The 18,080-nt window shown below is 52.8% G+C and overlaps 1 protein-coding gene across 6 annotated transcripts in view; it reads right to left on the reverse strand.

Annotated features, from left to right (window-relative positions):
* Nucleotides 1–18,080, reverse strand: part of ASTN2 (astrotactin 2) — a 730,659-nt gene that overhangs the window by 41,199 nt on the left and 671,380 nt on the right. Inside the window, exon 21 of one of the 6 annotated variants that reach the window (XM_075905853.1) lies at nt 10,793–10,871. The exons of the other annotated variants lie outside the window; for them this stretch is intronic. Within the exon in view, the coding sequence (XP_075761968.1) occupies nt 10,808–10,871 (64 nt within the window). The 3' untranslated portion in view covers nt 10,793–10,807. Of the gene's footprint in view, nt 1–10,792; nt 10,872–18,080 lie in introns of those variants that run through there. 6 annotated transcript variants of the gene reach the window in all.

Consider the following 18,080-nt stretch of genomic DNA (forward strand, 5'->3'; position numbering starts at 1 on the left):
CAGGATCCAAAGGAGGAAAGGAAGAGAAAGAAATCGGCTCCCACTGCTCCCTGAATCTGCCATTGCAGGGGTGAGGCTCTGCCCACACTTGGAGCTAAGGGTGTGACTCCCACGATAGATGGACCAGGGATGTGAATGTTTAACCGGTTCACTGGTGGGGGCTGGAGCAGATCTCCACCTGCCGTGGGCAGGGGGTTTGTCCAGCCCTGCAGGGGGCCTGCCACAGACAGGGGCTACTCCAGTCATCCAGAGCAGCCCCTGCCCACAGTGGGGTTCTGCTCCAGCCTCCCCTCCTTTGATCGGTTAACCAGTTAACCAATTAAATGGGGTTTTACCTCCCTAGCATGGACAGACTCACTCTAGCTCTCCCCAAGTGAGCATGCTAAGAGCAGCATTGAGTGGGGGCATGGGAGGGCTACCCTTCTGGGTCCAGGCAGGGACACTCTCAAGGTGGGTAGCCTGTGCTACCACAGAGACGTTACGATGTTTAACACACTAGCTCCATAAGCACATGCCCAGGAGTGCTGGGAATTACACCCACACTGCCAGGCATAGGTGCATCATGAGGGTACGTCTACACAGCAGTGTTATTCCGAAATAACTATGTGAGCGTCTACACAGCAAGCTCGTTATTTCGAAATAATTTTGAAATAAGAGGTGGCTTATTTCGGCATAATTTCGAAGTAACAGGCAGCTTATTTTGGCATTTGTAAACCTCATTCCAAGAGGAACAATGCCTCTTCTGAAATAGCTGTTTCGGAATAGCAGTAGCGTGGGCGCTCCACTGATGTTTTTTTGAAATAGCCCCTCCCTCAGGCCATTCAAGGTACTTACTCCCAAGTGCTTCCTGGGGCTCTAAATCGAGGTAGCGCGTCCACATTAGGGAAGCCTGCTTCAGACTAATTCCCAGGCTTCCCTGTAGTGTAGATGCGCTATTTCAAAATAAGCTATTTTGGAGTATTTCTTCTGGAATAGCTTATTCTGAAATAATCGTGCAGTGTAGACGTAGCCTGAGACAGGGCTAATTCCCCTCTTCTTGTCCCTGATTCTGAGAAAGGGACTCAGCCGTCCTACCCTCAGTTGCAAAGTGCCAGCGACCCAAGGCTGGTCTCCCAGGAAGCCACCTCGCTAGTCCCCTCGAGTATGTCTACACTAGCCTCCTAGTTTGAACTAGGGAGGCTAATGTAGGCATTTGAAGTTGCAAATCAAGCCCGGGATTTAAATATCCTGCGCTTGATTTGCATCTTCCCGGACGGTCGCCATTTTTGAAATTGACAAGTCCGGACTAACTGCCCACGTCTACACGCGGCAGGGACCCAGAATTTCGAATTAAAGCCCCTAAATCAAACTACCTGTTAAACCGCCTTGCAGGAGGAACAATGGGTAGTTCTATTTAGAGCTTTAATTCGAAATACCAGGTCCCTGCTGCGTTTAGACGTGGGCAGTTAGTCCGGACTTGTCAATTTTAAAAATGGCGACCGGCCGGGAAGATGCAAATCAAGCGCGGGATATTTAAATCCCGGGCTTGATTTGCAACTTCGAATGCCGACATTAGCCTCCCTAGTTCGAAGTAGGGGGCTAGTGTAGACATACCCCTCCAGAACTGCTTTCTCCAGTGTGGTAATGTCCATAATTGGGCAGGAACCCCTAGGAGCCCGGACCTTTCTGCTCCTTCAGATGCTGGAGCACCAGTGTCTGGGGGCTCTTCTCCCCCAAAGTACCCCCCCAATTAGCTCATCTTGCTGCTGGCAGCACTTGCCATGTTACCTCAGCAACGCCGGTGTGCGCTAGGTGGCCTCATTGAAATGACTGGCAAATCTCCCATTGACTGCAATTGGGCCAAGATTTCACCCTAAGGGGAGTCCCGGTGAAATCCTCTCTCCTTTCTCTCTCTGCCTTGCAGATTTTCTCCTTTCTGACCCCTGGTCCTCAGGGCCACTGGCAAGTAGCAGATAATTTGTCCCTCATCCCTCACACTCGATAAGGTTTCCATTTCCTGAGTGTGTGTGTTACAGTTTGAATGTGTCCTTTCAGAAAAGCTTTGAATCACTGATTGAGAAAGAGCAGAGCGAGCCTCCCCGGAGGGGGTTGGCGCATTGCACAAAGCCCTCTGACGGAGAGCCAGCGTGGCCCAGAGAACAGCTCCTTGGCATGGCGACAGGAGACCTCGTCCAAAAAGCAGCCCTGACACGAGATAACATTAATGCCGCTTATGCAGAGGGTCTGGGGCTTTTGGAATTAAGCTTGCTCCCAGGAGCAAGAGTCTTGGGCTTTATCAATTGCAAGCAGCCCAGCATGTCACCGGGATGGTCGGAAGGGATGGGTATGGAGCTCTGGAGATAATGGGTGTATGGGGGGGGGGTGAAGCGGGGCACTAGCAGAGTTTGGGGATGCCCAAAGGGGAAGGAAGCCCCACTCTTGTGAAAGGATTTACTGCCCCCTTGGAAGGTAGGGAGGGGCAGGAAGGGATACAGCGGTAGGCAGAGAGTGACTGCTTTGTGGTCTATGGTCTGTGCTAACTTCGTTGCCATCTCTATGCCGCTGGGGTCTCTGAACCACACTGAACAGCTAGGACTGGAGGTGTGTTCAAGCAGAGGCTAGGGACCTGCATGCAGTCATGTATCCCTCACCATGCTGGAAGGAGGAGGATGCAGCTCGTGCCACATCTGCTCCCCACCCTGGGAGGAGGAGAAGGGGTCTGCTGCCACCTCCCCTCTCCACTCTAGCAGAAAGAGACTGTGCCAGGTGCCATGTCCCCTCCCTCATCCTGGAAGGAAGAGGCCATGCCAGGTGCCAACCTCACATCCTCAGCACAGTGGGCTCTTCTAGGACCCTTTTTAAACCCCCCCCCCCACACACACACCAGAACAGAGCTGAAGGAGGAGGCTGCCTGCAAAAAGGCAGCCCTGGAGCACAGATGCGCACATCACCCCTGTGTGGCCAGGGCTGGGGCAGAACGGCTGCTCCCGAGATGAGAACTCAACACTAAGCCTCCCCGTGGCAGCGACAAAGTGACATGGAAAATGACAGAGCCCAGCAGGAAGGAGTCTCTCTCGGGTGCCCTGCCAGCCCCTGCTGTGAGCTGGGGACCCATAAAACCTTGCAGCGGAAAGTCAGGAAGAGCACTAAAGAGTAACCATGGAGACACAGAGCAAAGTTCCTTCATCTGCCTCCTTACCTCTGGGCTGCCTTCTCCTCAGGCCTTCCCTGGGCTGGGTCAGTGAAAGGGAGGGTGGGCAGCAGGCGCGTTGTTACTGTGCATTATACGGACCTCCAGCTGGGCTGGGTAGCTGCTCTCTTGCCTTTCCCTGGTGCGCCCCGGCAACCTCCCAGAAGCAGCTCAGGTGTCAGTGGTGCCTTGGCAGAGCACAGGGACCCCGCTGGGTTCCCCCTGCCTGATCTCGCTGTCTCAAAGATAACGGGGCACCCATCAGCTCATTCAAGCACCAACGCCCACAGCCCATTCAACTTGGATTAAAATCCGTAATGAACTCCTTTGGTAAGAGTCAAATCGGGTCTTTCCCGGAGCACCATCCCCCACTGTCAATGCCACCATGATATTCCAGGGTCGGCGGCATCATTAGAATCCAGGCTCGGCTCTACACACAGTCACCCCTTCGGTGTCAAGCTATTTGCAACCACTTTGGCAGAAAAATAAACCATAATAGCTAGCCCCCAGGCAGACAGATAGCCCCATGCCTGCAGCCGTGGCTCCCTGAAGGTTACATGCTAATGGTTAAGGCATTAGTCAAAGGTGGCAGCCTCTTTGCTTTTCACAAGTCTAATGCCAGTATCAGTTGGAGACACATGTGAAAGGCATTAAAGTGCCAGATGCAGGTCTCTAGAGATGTCACTCTTAGTGCCTTCCTCTATGCAGGCGATTCATGGGGCAAATCAAAGCTGCAGGGGGATGTGTGTGTGTACAGAGATGGCTGTTCAGAGAGGAGGAGAGGAAAAGAAGTTCTCTCCACGGGGTCTCTTGGGAAAGAAGGGAGATCAGAGAGTCCTTTATGCCTTGCAGAAACAAACTCATGTAATCACACTACCCATTTCACCCATATATTCTTTGTGGACATTGGCCAGTGCTGGTTCAAGAGGGTTTTCCTAAACTGGGAAACCTCTGCCCCTTCCAACCCAACAATCATAGCGGACAAGAAACAGACACTAAATGTGCTGCCCCAGGAGATCAGCTTTCCTGACTGCTCTCATCCTACAAGGAGCTTGGTTAAGTCTAGGCTGTAGCCCTGGTTAGGAATGACTAAAAACTCTCATCATCTGAGGAGTATGGAGCAGTTTCTGTGCCTGACCAGTGGCCAGAGCATTGGCCTGGAACTCAGGAGACCTGGCTTCTAGTCCCAGCTCTGCTGCTTGCCGACAGTAGGCAAAGCACTATGTTACGCTGTGCCTCAGTTTTGCCATCTGTAGAGTGGGGACAATGAGACTCACTTTCTTTGTAAAGCACTTGGGATATGTCAACACTGCACGCTTATTTTGAAATAAGCTATTCCGGAAGAAATAATCTGAAATAGCTCATTTTGAAATAGCACATCTACACTATAGGAAAGCCTCAAAATTAATCTGGGGCAGGCTTCCCTAATGTAGACATGCTACCTCAATTTAGAGCCCCAGGAAGCACTGGGAAGTAATTACCTTCAATGATCTGAGGGAGGAGCTATTTTGAAATAGCAGCAGTGGACCGTCCACACTCCAGCTATTTCGAAATAGCTATTTCGGTATAGGCGTTATTCCTCATGGAATGAGGTTTACAGAAGTCGGAATAAGCCCTCCGTTATTTTGAATTTATTTCAAAATAATGGAATTGCTGTGTAGATGCTTGCACTGCTATTTCAAAATAATGTCAGTTACTTCAAAATAACTGTGTTGTGTGGACACATCCTTGGAGAGCTGCAGATGAGAAGGGCTGGGTGTTGTTATTCAATGAGTTAAGGGGGTCCGGTCTAACCAGAATTTACACACTGCATTTCGGGCTCCTGGCTTGTGGCTGGACCCCAGGGAGGGGACTCTGCCTGGAGCCCTCTACAGAACATGAGCAGGGTGATGCTGGAGAAGCATGCACTGCTGCTCCTTGGGCCCTTGCTAAATTGGAGCAATAGAGCAGTGGGGGATAAGCAGTGCTAAGTGGCATTTGCCCACTTCTCATTTGGGGCACTATGGAGTCTGGTTTAGGTTAGCTTGCCAGCTGCTTTTTTGCTTTTTTCCCTCCACGTCGCTGGTTGGAGGTTTCAGTCCCTGGGTCTGCTATGCTGACACCTTTCACCAGCACTGGACAATGATAAGTAAATGCTTTACAGAGCCTTAGGGCTTGTCTACATGGTAACTTTCTGCAGGGGAGTCAGGGTGTGAGTCCACAGCACTCGCCTGCAGCACAGGAGGGACGTAAAATCCCATTGACTTGGCTAACTGGTTAAGCATATTGTTAAGCCCAGCCACAGCAGTCCCCACCTGCAGCCCTACCAGCCGGGATTCTGCAAAACCCCTGCCTGCGGGGTGGGTGGGGGTGGGTGGGCCCACCACAGGAAGGGGCCGGGCTGGAGCAGCTCCTGTCCGTGGCAGGTTCCCCTGCAAGGCTGGAGCAGCCCCCTGCCCACAGGGTAAGTTAACGGGTTAAACCTTCACATCTCTACTGTGCAGTTCTGTCCTCTGGATGTTACAGAAGCAGCACTCTGGGATTTTGCTGGGTTTTTGCAGCAAGCACAGCTGGTGCAATGTGCATTCACGCCCTGGCTTGCGGCGCAGTAACTCGCTGTGTAAACAAAGCCAAAGTGGAGGGAAGCCTCTGCTAATCTCAGTCTCATCATACTGGACAAGCAATGCCTCAGTGGACGTACCTCCCACCCTGGAGCAAGGGGCTTCACGCCCCCTCCCCCGTGCTAGTAGGCAACAGCTGCATTAGCTGGAAGGGCAAAACGTGCAGCCCAACATCAGACTTTCAACCAAACTCTGGCGATTGATACTGTAGAGCCCACAGATTGCACCATGGATGGCAAGGGCAGAGGACCACATCTGGATGGCACAGAGTTGGAGGGATAGAGGCCCAGAGGATGACAAAGGGAGAGTGGGGGAAGGACCACATGTAGCCAGCACAGAGATGGCAAGGGAGAGGACCACATCTGGCTGGCACCAGAGATGAGATGACATCTGGATTACACAGAGAAGATGGAGAAGAACAAGAGACCAAGGCTGGCCTGAGGGGACTCTGTTAGGTGGTGGCAAAGTGAGAGTCACGTGCACATAAACAATTATGTACTAGATGGACCAGAGAAATCTAGCCAGGCCTGAAGTCTTTTTTACCCACCCACCACTGCGCCCCAGACCTGAGACCTAGATCAGAGGTTCGCAACTGGTGAGGCTTTTCACCAATCGGACGAGCGGGCAGGAGAAGGTGGGAAGTGAGAACCAAATAATAAAAACAAAATCCCAGTAAGCATGTTAGAATTTGTTTGAAGTCCGGCAGAGCTTTCAGGCAGGGTTCTGTGCAGCTCCCAGCCTGCCGTGAAGCACACATTCCTTGCTGGCAAAGGAATCTTCTCGGGTTTGAAGTAAAACAGATGTTTTGTATTCTTCCTGCTCTTCTCTTTTTTGGAAAATCCTTTCTTCATTGAAATGAGACGTACCCAAGGAGCTTCATGACAGGCCTGCCACACCAAACGGGGCAGCAATGCTCCCAGCTCCCAGCCAGGGATTGCTTCATCTAAAACCACAGGATGAAAAACAGCAGTATAGACGTTTGGGTGCAGGCTGGAACCCCGGCACGGAGTCTCTCTCCCCTTGAGGGGTACCAGATCTATTCTTCACAAGGAAGAGTACCTCACTAATCATGACCAGTGAAACTAGGGGCTAGGCTGTGGCCTTAGATGCAGCTCTGAGCAGGGAGCAATGCACAGACTGCACCACTCCAGGAACCATCTGAGGAGATGCCGTCCCTCAAAGACACCCCTGCGAGGCACCATTCCTCACATTGTTTCCTCATGGCTCCACGTGAAACGAGGTGTACCGGTAGTTCGGAATAGGCACCCTAGTCCGAACTACCTAGTTCGAGCCCCGTGTAGCCGCGCTACACGGGGTTCGAAGCAGCGGGGATTTAAAAATGGCGCTCCCCGCTTATGCTAATGAAGCCCGGGAAATTCAAATCCCAGGCTTCATTAGCAAGTGCGGTATGCATACATTACCCTCCTAGTTCGAACTAGGAGGGTAGTGTAGACATGCCCCCAGTCTGTCCCTATAGGTCAAGTGCTCCAGCCCCTAATCATTTTGGTTGCCCTCCGCTGGACCTTTTCCAATATGTCCACATCCTTTCTGCAATGGGGGACCCAGAACTGGACACAATACTCCAGGGCTGTGTCTAGACTTGCCAGCTGTCTACACTGGCTACTTGAATTTCTGCAAAAGCACTGACTTCCTACTGTAAGAAATCAGTGCTTTTTGCGGAAATACTATGCTGCTCCCATTCGTGCAAAAATCCCTTTTTTTGCGCAAAAGGGCCAGTGTAGACAGCTGAGATTTGTTTTGTGCAAAAAAGCCCCGATCGCGAAAATGGCAATCGGGGCTTTTTTGCGCAAAAGCGCGTCTAGGTTGGCCACGGACACTTTTCCGCAAAAAGTGCTTTTGCGGAAAAGCGTCCATGCCAATCTAGACGCTCTTTTCCAAAAATGATTTTAACGGAAAAGTTTTCCGTTGAAAGCATTTCCGGAAAATCATGCCAGTGTAGACGTAGCCCAGATGTGGCCTCACCAGTGCTGAATACGGGGAATAATCACTTGTCTAGATCTGTTGGCAAAGCTTCTCCTAATGCACCCTAATATGCCATTAGCCTTCTTGGCTACAAGGGCACACTGTTGACTGATATCCAGCTTCGCATCCACTGTAACCCCCAGGTCCTATTCTGCTGAACTGCTACTTAGCCAGTCAGACTCCAGCCTGTAACTATGCTTGGGATTCTTCCGTCCCAAGTGCAGGACTCTGCACTTGTCCTTGTTGAATCTCATCAGATTTCTTTCGGCCCAATCCTCCAATTTGTCTAGGTCCTATCCCTACCCTCCAACATATCTACCTCTCCCCCTAGCTTAGTGCCATCTGCAAACTTGCTGAGGGTACAATCCATCCCCTCATCCAGCTCATTAATAAAGATGTTGAACAAAACCGGTCCTAGAACTGATCCTTAAGGTACTGTGCTTGAAACTGACTGCCAACCTGACATTAAGCCGTTAATCACTACCCTTTGGGCCCGACAATCTAACCAGCTTTCTATCTACCTTACAGTCCATTTATCCAATCCATACTTTCTTAACTTAATGGCTAGAATATTGTGGAGACTGTATCAAAAAGCTTTGCTAAAGTCAAGGTGTATCACATACACTGACTTCCCCATATCCACAGAGCCAGTTACTGCATCATAGAAGCTAATCAGATTGGTCAGGCATGACTTGCCCTTGGTGACTCCATGTTGACTATTCCTGATCACTTTCCTCTGTTCCAAGTGCTTCAAAATGGATTTCTTGAGGATCTCCTCCATGATTTTTCCGGGGTCTGAGGTAAGGCTGATGGGTTCCCTGGATTGTCCTTTTTCCCTTTTTTAAGGATGGGCACTACATTTTGCTTCCTCCTGCATAGACTGAGAGGCAGTGTGGTCTAGTGGACAGACCTGGCATTCAGGAACTCAGGCTTCTATTCCTGGCTCTTCTAGTGATGTGCAGTTTGACCCTGGACAAGTCACTTTGCAGCTGGTTTCTTTCTCAGTCTTTGTCTGTGTTTTCCGTTTGGATTGCAAGCTCTCGAGGACAGGAATCCTGCAGGATTCTCAGTCCTGAAGGGCCTTGCTGCGCTAAGTGAGACTAGCACATAATAGTTAGTAACCAAGGCATTCAGATTTGGTTGGGGATTTTAATCTTGTTATTGTTGCTCAGTTCTTCGTTGGTGGCACAGTGAGAAGCTTTAGCCAATGCATTCAGGTCTCCACGGGACCCGCTCCAGCTCCCGTCGCCGTCTGGCCTGTCACACACAAGTAAGAAACAAACGAGGACAGAGGCATTTCTGTGTGTCAGAGGCAGCAGCAGCAGCCGCCTCAAGGAGAACCCCCTGGAGAACCAGCTGGGGAGCCAGCAGAGACATTTCATTCTCTTCCAGTCCCTCGTTCATGGTCTTCCCGGTGATTTTGACAGTGGACGCAATTCCACAGGAAGTCAGAAATGTGTTGTTCTCCAGCATGTTTGGGGGCAGAAGGATTTCTGGAGCCTGCTGAAGTTTGTGAATGCAGAAATAACAGAGTACTCTGCATGCTGGCCAGACAGCTGTATTTTCTGCTACTGCAGTAGAGTATTTTCTGATCCCATATCTCTCCCTCTGCCCATCACGAGCCTCTCCTCTTCCCCGCTGCATACATCTCTCCTTATCTTCTTTCCCCCCCTCACCCCTTTTTCACAACCTTCCCCCCCTCGGTACCAATGTTAAGGAGTCATTTTGTTTCCCCTGGCCAGCCCCCCGGCCGCCCTCCAGATGGCACCACAGTAAATTAAAGAGAGAGTGCAAATCTACCTCTACCATCGCCCTCCTGAACCTATGGGAAGCCAAACCACACTGCCTGACTAGACAGCGTTCCCAGGAAATCACCTTGATGCTAGAGGTCAGAAGAGGCAGAGATCCTATATCAGAGCCCATTAATGATTTAGGATTGGGCAAGAGCTGTGGATGACGGCTAGGGGGCTGAATCCCTCTCTCCCCTCCCAGACTCCTCTTCTTGGATTGCTCATGGCTGTTGTGTCTTAAACTGGTGTTACACCAGAATCCCTCCCTTTCACTTACTCCTGATTTAGGGCGAAAGCAACTCACACCACTTGCCTCATCTCACACTCCTTACCCCATCCCCGGACAAGCTCTGCATATACAAGTTGGGGAAAAGCCCCCTGGACAGAGTGAGATAAGTCATACAACACTCCACTGTAACCCAAACTTGCTTCCCTTCTCCCCACTGGTCCTGCACACCCCTCCTGGCCCCGCCAGCCCCCGCCCACACCTCCCGGTCATTATCTCAGAGCCAGAGTTGTCCACGACTTGCTTTTTGCCAACATAAATATTGAATCCTGGCCCACTGCGCAGAAAGGCCCCTGTGGAGTTAACACGCCAACTCACGTTTCCACTTGGAGAGCCACGCAGCCCGAGGCACAGCAGCCCACATAAATGGGGTGAAGCCAAAATGCCTGCCAAAGACAAGCAAAATTGGCTGGTCAAGCCTGACTGGGCTTGGTTGGGGGGCTGCTGCACAAAGCTGAGGGCAGGGTTTTGGGGGCATACTTGAGGGTTGCTGCAAAGGGCTCTTCTGCAGGAGTCACCCTTGGGCCGTGTCACCTAAGTCAATGTGCAAGAGTCAGAGAAATGTCAGTGGCCAGCTGGTACCCCGGGGAGGACGCGAAGTGCAGTAAGGGGGGTGGAGATGATGCATGAGCTGGGGGAACCAAAGGTGCCACTCTCTGACGGCTTTCAGTAGCATTCAGGTGGCAGTATCCTCCACAGCGCCCTGGAACGGGGATAAAAGCAAGGAGCTCGGAGAACCGCGTCCCAGGCCATGCTCACCACAGCGACTCCTGCTGGATGAGGCTAGGCCTGGAGCAGCAGGGAGCACCTGCCCCACGTTGTGGCATTGGGTGGCTGCCGCAGGGGTAAATGGTTCCTGACAAGATCTGGGACCAGCCTAGCGCCAGCGGCATAAGAGCGACCACGGAGCAGTGACACCCAGCCCAGCCCATGGCACTGGCTCTTCAGGCTTGGTTTGTATCTCAGCCCAAAGGGGCGCTCACATGAGTCGAGGAACCATCTGTCCTCCGAGCGTCTCGGCTTTCCCCTCGGAACTGCATGGGCTGTTTAAAAACAACAATAATAATAATAAGCCCCAGGCCTTGCAGGCAAATTGCAGGGCTGTGGTATGAGGACCAAACACAACAAAATAATAGCAACCAAATGTGCCGGGAAAGCTGACCTGACCGACAAATGAAAGACAGCTGCGGTATCAGCGCTGTGAAAACACCCACCCTGTCGCGCGCACACAGCACCTTGCACACCCACCCCTCTTGTGCACACAGAGCACCTTGCACACCTGCCCCTTGCACACACACAGCACCTTCCACAGCCTCCCCTCTCGCACACACACAGCACCTTGCACACCCGCCTATCTCGCACACACACAGCACCTTGCACACCCTCCCCTCTCGCGCACACACACAGCACCTTGCACAGCCACCCCTCTTGTGCACACAGAGCACCTTGCACACCTGCCCCTTGCACACACACAGCACCTTCCACAGCCTCCCCTCTCTCACACACACACAGCACCTTGCACACCCGCCTCTCTCGCACACACACAGCACCTTGCACACCCTCCCCTCTCGCGCACACACAGCACCTTGCACACCCTCCCCTCTCGCGCACACACACAGCACCTTGCACACCTGCCCCTCTCGCGCACACACAGTACCTTGCACACCCGCCCCTCTGGCACACACACAGCACCTTGCACACCCTCCCCTCTCGCGCGCACACACAGCATGTTGCACACCCACCCCTCTCGCGCACACACAGCACCTTGCACACCCGCCCCTCTCGCACACACACACAGCACCTTGAACACCCACCCCCTCACGCACACACAGCACCTTGAACTCCCACCCCTCTCACATATACACAACACTTAGCACACCTGCCCCTCTCGCATACACACAGCACCTTGCACACCCACTCATCTCACACACACACAGACATATCCTTTGACACTGGAATGGCCCCATGCCCACACACCTCACTCTGGGTATGTCTACACTACCACCCTAGTTCGAACTAGGGTGGTAATGTAGTCAACCGGAGTTGCAAATGAAGCCCGGGATTTGAATTTCCCGGGCTTCATTTGCATATTGCCAGGCGCCGCCATTTTTAAATGTCCGCTAGTTCGGACTCTGTGCCCCGCGGCTACACGCGGCACGAACTAGGTAGAACGAGGAGTAACAGTAGTTCGGAATAGGAAGCCTAATCCAAACTACCTAGTTCGTGCCGCGTGTAGCCACGGGGCACGGAGTCCGAACTAGCGGACATTTAAAAATGGCGGCGCCCGGCAATATGCAAATGAAGCCCAGGAAATTCAAATCCTGGGCTTCATTTGCCACTCCGGTTGCCTACATTACCACCCTAGTTCGAACGAGGGTGGTAGTGTAGACATACCCTCTGAGTGCTCCTGTACCTCCACCCCCATATGCCACCAGACTCTCAGACATACCCCTTGCAAAAAGGGCCTACCCGACTGCACACAAATCTACTCATCTACCCACCTACACAACCATGCACAAAGCACATCAGCAGACCTTAGGTTTAACTGCTTAACCGGGATGAGGGGACTCGTCCAGCTTGGCTGGAGCAGCCCCCACCCCTCCACACGAGCCTGCCTCCAGCCACCTCAGACCCAGCTGCCCTGCGCAGAGCTGCCTCCACAAGCACCCTTGGACCCAGCTGCCCAGGTGGGGTAGGCGTCTTCCGCCCTGGCCTGCCTCTTGGTGGACCTCGGGGGAGGGGAGACTGGAGCAGCCCTCAGCCGGCAGCAGGCCATGGGAGGGGGGTTGCTTCCAGGGAGCTAGTTAACCATTACCTGGCAAGCATCACCCGGTCAGGGTGAAGCTTACCAGGTAACTGGTTCACTGGTTACCCAGTCACATCCCTAATAACCAACTACCCCCCCAGCTGCTAATTACACACCCCGTCACATATGCACCATATTCACACATATATGAATAAACACACATATACATAGGCATATACAAATACGCCTGTGTGCAAACATGTGCATGTGCACACACACAACACACACACACACACACTGCCAGCAACACAATAGCACTGACAATTCAATACAGCTCCCTTCTCGCACACATAAACCCAGTGTCCAGTCGCCTGTCCACACCCACATAAGACCCACACCAATGAGCTCACCCCTATCTACACACATACCACCCCCTTCCTCTCACACATACAAACACACGCACGGCCGTCTGCCTGCTTTCCTGGGGCTAAGTGGCCATGCCAACACAGGGCCAGGCCTGAGGGGCACTCCACGCTCTCGCAAAAATAAATAAAGCCCCAACCACACCAGCTGAAAGCAGGAAGGAAGGGAGAGGATGGCCGGGGTCACACTGATGGTGATTACGTGTGGCTGAGCCAGACAGCGGCTCAGATAAACACATTACAGAGCGCAGGAGCGCAGGGAAGTTTGGACTTTATTAAATTACCCGGACACCGTGTTCTCTGGTTTGGGAATGATTACAGAGACCAAAGATGTGCAAAACCAACACGACCCTCACCCTTCGGGGACTGGACTGTGACTCCAAATCACTGCTGCATCCCACAAATGTGAGAAGAGGGAAAGCTGGGGGGTGAGAGAGCAACTCATGCCAATGACTGCCGGGTGCTTGTGTTTGCCAGCCACACCACCCACTGGAGAGACCGTGATGAAAAATCCCCCCTCTCGTCCCTGAGACGTTGCCGGCTGCTGCTACCTCCTGAACAGCAAACCTGGCTGCAGCCCCCCAGAAGCGATTGCACTCACCCCCGTGCTGTCTGCCATTGCTATAGGGTCCATGGGGCTGACCCCACAGCCCGCGGCTGCACTCTGCATTGTCACCAGCCCATATTTATCCTCCTGGTTCCAAAGCACACATCCCCCCTCCTTGCAACCAGGTGTGTCTGTGGGGAGGTGGGTCGTGGCAGAGGGTGGTGATCAGTGAAGACCAGGAGCCTGATTCTGACTGCTCGTGGGTGTGCATCTGGGGCGTCCACACTGATGTGACTCTGGATCTCCTCCACTGCGGAGGAGACCAGCCTTAGGTCCCTGGCAGTGGCTGATCTGCCCAGACAGCAAGGACTGGAGCTTCCTCCTGAGATCCCAGGTCCCTGGACACTGGTCGGTCCCTTGCCAGCCATGCAGGGTGGAATACTCTGGAGAGAGGGGAGATGTCGTTGAGGGCCATGGGTGAAATCTATCACTTAGGAGTCTATGTCCAATTGACTCTGACCCACCTCAGCAACAACACCTCTTTCCATAGAGTTGGAGGGGAGGAGGGCTTGGTCTCCAAAGCCCATTCTGCCCTGGCCCTCCCTGGGCTCCGGCTGTTCTACCCCATCCTGCCCTGGGTTCCGGCTGTTCTACCCCATCCTGCCCTGGGCTCCGGCTGTTCTACCCCGTCCTGCCCTGGGCTCCGGCTGTTCTACCCTGGCCTGCCCTGGTCTCAGGCTTTTCTACCCCGTCCTGCCCTGGGTTCCAGCTGTTCTACCCCGGCCTGCCCTGATCACAGGCTTTTCTACCCCGGCCTGCCCTGAGCTCCGGCTGTTCTACCCCAGCCTGCCCTGGGCTCCGGCTGTTCTACCCCGGCCTGCCCTAGTCTCAGGCTGTTCTACCCCGGCCTGCTCTGGTCTCAGGCTGTTCTACCCCAGCCTGCCCTGGGCTAAGGCTGATCTACTCCCCAAATCACTCTCTACTCTCTGACATTCGCAGTGGCTACAAAGCAGGCTTGACCTGTATTCTTCTGGAGCACAGAAGCAAGTGAGCCCTCAGCAAAGCATTTCGATTTTGGGTGCTTTTCCTAGCAGGCTTTCCAGCCTTCCTGAGGCAGGCCCATCGCCAGTGGTGACCCTTGACATGGATGTCTCTCTTTGCAGGGCAGGGTTACGACGAGAGTGGAAGAGCTCAGCCCAGCTCTGCCTCCAGAGTGTTCAAATGCCCTCAGTTAAGCAACAGAAACAACAATCCGCTGATGACAATGTCTCTTGTTTCAGGAATCTCCCTCCCCGCCCCCTCCCCCCCCCCCACGCGATGTCCTCTCTCCTCAAAATGCCTCCTAGTAATACAAAGGAAATATTTGGAGGATTTTTCTTTGCAGTCCTGCAGCCCAGACAGAGTGTACCAAGAAAGCCACAGGAGATGCAATCCCAGCAAGAATGTGCCCGGCCTATGTACACATCTCTTTGCGGTGGCACCACAAAATGCAGAGCTGGACTGATTTCAAACCATGACAGTGACACAGACAGAGGGGAAAGGAGAATAATGCCAGATCTCCAGGGCTCTTCTGCAAGGAGCCAGCAACCTGGGTCGTCCCTGGCTGCGTGATCATCATCGCCCTTCCAGCGCTGGGACGAGACGCTATTCCAGGGAAACCCAAGATGCTTCAGCCCTGAAGACTGCATTATTCCCTGGGAGTCAGTGTGAACTCCCTGCACCAGGTCGCCGGTGGGTCTGATTTGCAGCTGAGACATTAAGGGTACGTCTGCACAGCAATGTTATTTCGGAATAACAAAGAGCACATCTGCAATGCAAAGCGTTATTCTGAAATAATGTTGTGCTGGAGGACTTCTTACTCTGACTCCTGTAACTCTCATTTCCAGAGGCGTAAGGGAAGTCAGAAGAAGAGGACTCTTCCTTTGATTTCCCGCGGTGTATACAGCGCCAAAAGCCAAATTAAGCTGTTTAGACTTCAGCTACGTAATTGATGTAGCCGAAGTTGCACAGCTGGATTCGACTTTTACCTTACGGTGTAGATGTACCCAGTACATCCCATAATATCAACCCCCATCTCCCAAAGTGTTTTACAAAGGGGGAAACTAAGGCACAGAAAGGTGAAGTGACTTGTACAAGGTCATTCAGCGGCAGAACAGGGAGCACAACCCAGCCCTGTTGAATGCCAAACCCATGCATAATCCGCTAACCCACACACCAGACTTGCTGCAAGAGCGCAGGTTTAGCTGTGGAGACCTGAGACACGGCAATATATTCCCCGACCCAGAGCGCCCCCTGCAGGCTCATTGAGATGCGCAATGCTTCTGTGCCGTCCCACAGCCGAAGTGCAGCCCTGCTGGGAGACCTCAATCAGCTGCAGATGGGCAAGGGTTTGGACAAGCTGAACATCCTGTGGTGGGGAGATCAGCACCCCCTCTGGGGGTCGTGGTTCTAATCTTGCTTGTTCTCCCCTTGGTCAGAGCAAGTGAGTTGTGCCGCCCTCTGCCTTGGGCAGCTGGGGCGAATCCCAACGCCTGACAGCCTGGAGCTCAGCTGGTCAGGAGTGTTGGGAGCTGCCCAATGGCCAGCGGTAACCACACTCCCTGCTGGGCTGCTCGCCCCTGGCTTGTGGAGCTTGGGGTTTTCCTTCAACTCCAGGGGGCAAGGCTGGGAGGCAAAGGGAGCGGTTGTGCCCAGCAGTGTTGGAAGAGGTTCTGGGGGGCGTGTCCTATGCTGGGATGCATGACATATGTGGAGCGGGCAAGAGCAGATGACGAACCACAGGTGATGTCATTTGGATCGTCACTGACCAGCACTGACAGCCTCAGCCAGGAAAGCTGAGCCCAGCGATGTGTTTACTGGCTTAGGGAATGAGTTTGGGAAGGGGGGGGGACCCTGAGCCCTAGGCCTCCTCTCTGGGACTGTAAGAATGAACTTGCTCTTCTCTGCGCTTGAGCAGAAAGGGGCATGTCAGGCTGCGGGCACCGGGGGTGCAGAGGGGAGGGCATTTGAGGAGTGGCAGGGTTAGCATTGGCTCAGCAAAGAACCCCTGAATTTGGGCTTCCTTTCCTTCCACTCTCGCTCATCCCAGTTTGGAGGCTCAGGTACCTACAGCTGGGCCACTGTCTCATGTTGGAGGGGGAAGTTAATACACTGGCACCCCCTGCATCTTCTAGTTGTGCCCAGCACCCGCTCTGAGCCAGAACCAGCCCTGCCCCCACCCTCCTTTGTTTAAAGCAGCATTTTAATTATGACATACGTTTTGGCTCTATGGGTTTCCGGCAAATGCCAGGGTATTTTCTTTCCCCCTTTTCATAACCGAAACCATATTGCTGTGGAATCAATTCATCTCACTGCTGAAGGCTGGCAGGGAGCGTGCGTGGGGAGATCAGAAGCGGGGGGGACCTAAAGGTACCTCATTTCCTTCCTCAGAGAGAGGGGAACAACGGAGGGAAGTGTTCCTGGCCTTGGCAGTGTAATGTGGCATCAAATCTCAGCTGTCTTGGAAAGCTCAGACTCCAGGAAGAGTAGTGTGCACACATGACTAGAGAGAACTGAAAACTGGCTCCTTGAATCCACTGAAGACAACGCCTGTTGGGCTAGGTGGGATGTCCATCAACATCTACATGGGTGGAGCGGTGGAACTCATCACACATGCTTGCTAGGGCTGAAATACACGTGGTCCACATTAAACTCTCCATGCGAGGAGTTGATTATGCTGCAGTAGGGGTGCGGATGTGTCTAAGCAAAGAGGAAAAGCCAACACACCTAGCGCTGGGCAAACTTTTCCCAACAGTGTGTTTTAAGGGAGCACTAGATTCCAGCAAACTCAAACTCACTACAAGGTTTGAATTCAGGGTCTTTGCTGAGACACAATGGATGATAATTGTCTCCGGCTTTAAGACCCTGTACTGTGCTTTCTAAATCAGCTTTTCATTCTTCACCCTGTTAAGCACCGAAAAAGTGGCCAGATTTTACACAAAGCACAGCTCCCACTGTGGCACATAGGGAGAGCTTTTGTCAAGAACTCGGCATTCAACGTGCAGTGGACATGTAGAGCTGGGAGCTGAGCGCTTTGAAACATCAGCCCTCACGATCCTCCGTTTGCATGGCCTTGCGAGGGCAATCCTGGCCCACAGCAATGATGAATGGGGGAAACGGCTTGGATTCAATCAGAACTAAACAAAAGCAGCATGTGAGTCTTTAGTGGACTGGGGACCTGTCTGAGGTTCAGAAAACGTCCAGATAATGTTACCTCTCTTTATTTTTCATTTGGTGCACATGTTCCTGTGCTTCCCCGCTGAGAAAGTACTGAAATACCAAAGCAGAAAGCCCCATAAATCTTAGACAAGATCCTATCCTTTTGAGATTTCTTGCTAAGGAACCAAACTTTGGGGTACTTATCAACAGCAGTCATTGCTGAGGTTCACCCATTGCTAACGGGTATGAGAGCGAGGTTTGGGGAGCCCCTTGGTGGAGCAGTGTTGAGGAAGCAGAGAGGGTAAGGAACGCAGAGATGGCATTTCTATCCTGTCCTAGG

This window comes from Pelodiscus sinensis, chromosome 22 (genome assembly GCF_049634645.1).
Source record: "Pelodiscus sinensis isolate JC-2024 chromosome 22, ASM4963464v1, whole genome shotgun sequence".
In the NCBI taxonomy this organism is placed as follows: domain Eukaryota; kingdom Metazoa; phylum Chordata; order Testudines; family Trionychidae; genus Pelodiscus; species Pelodiscus sinensis.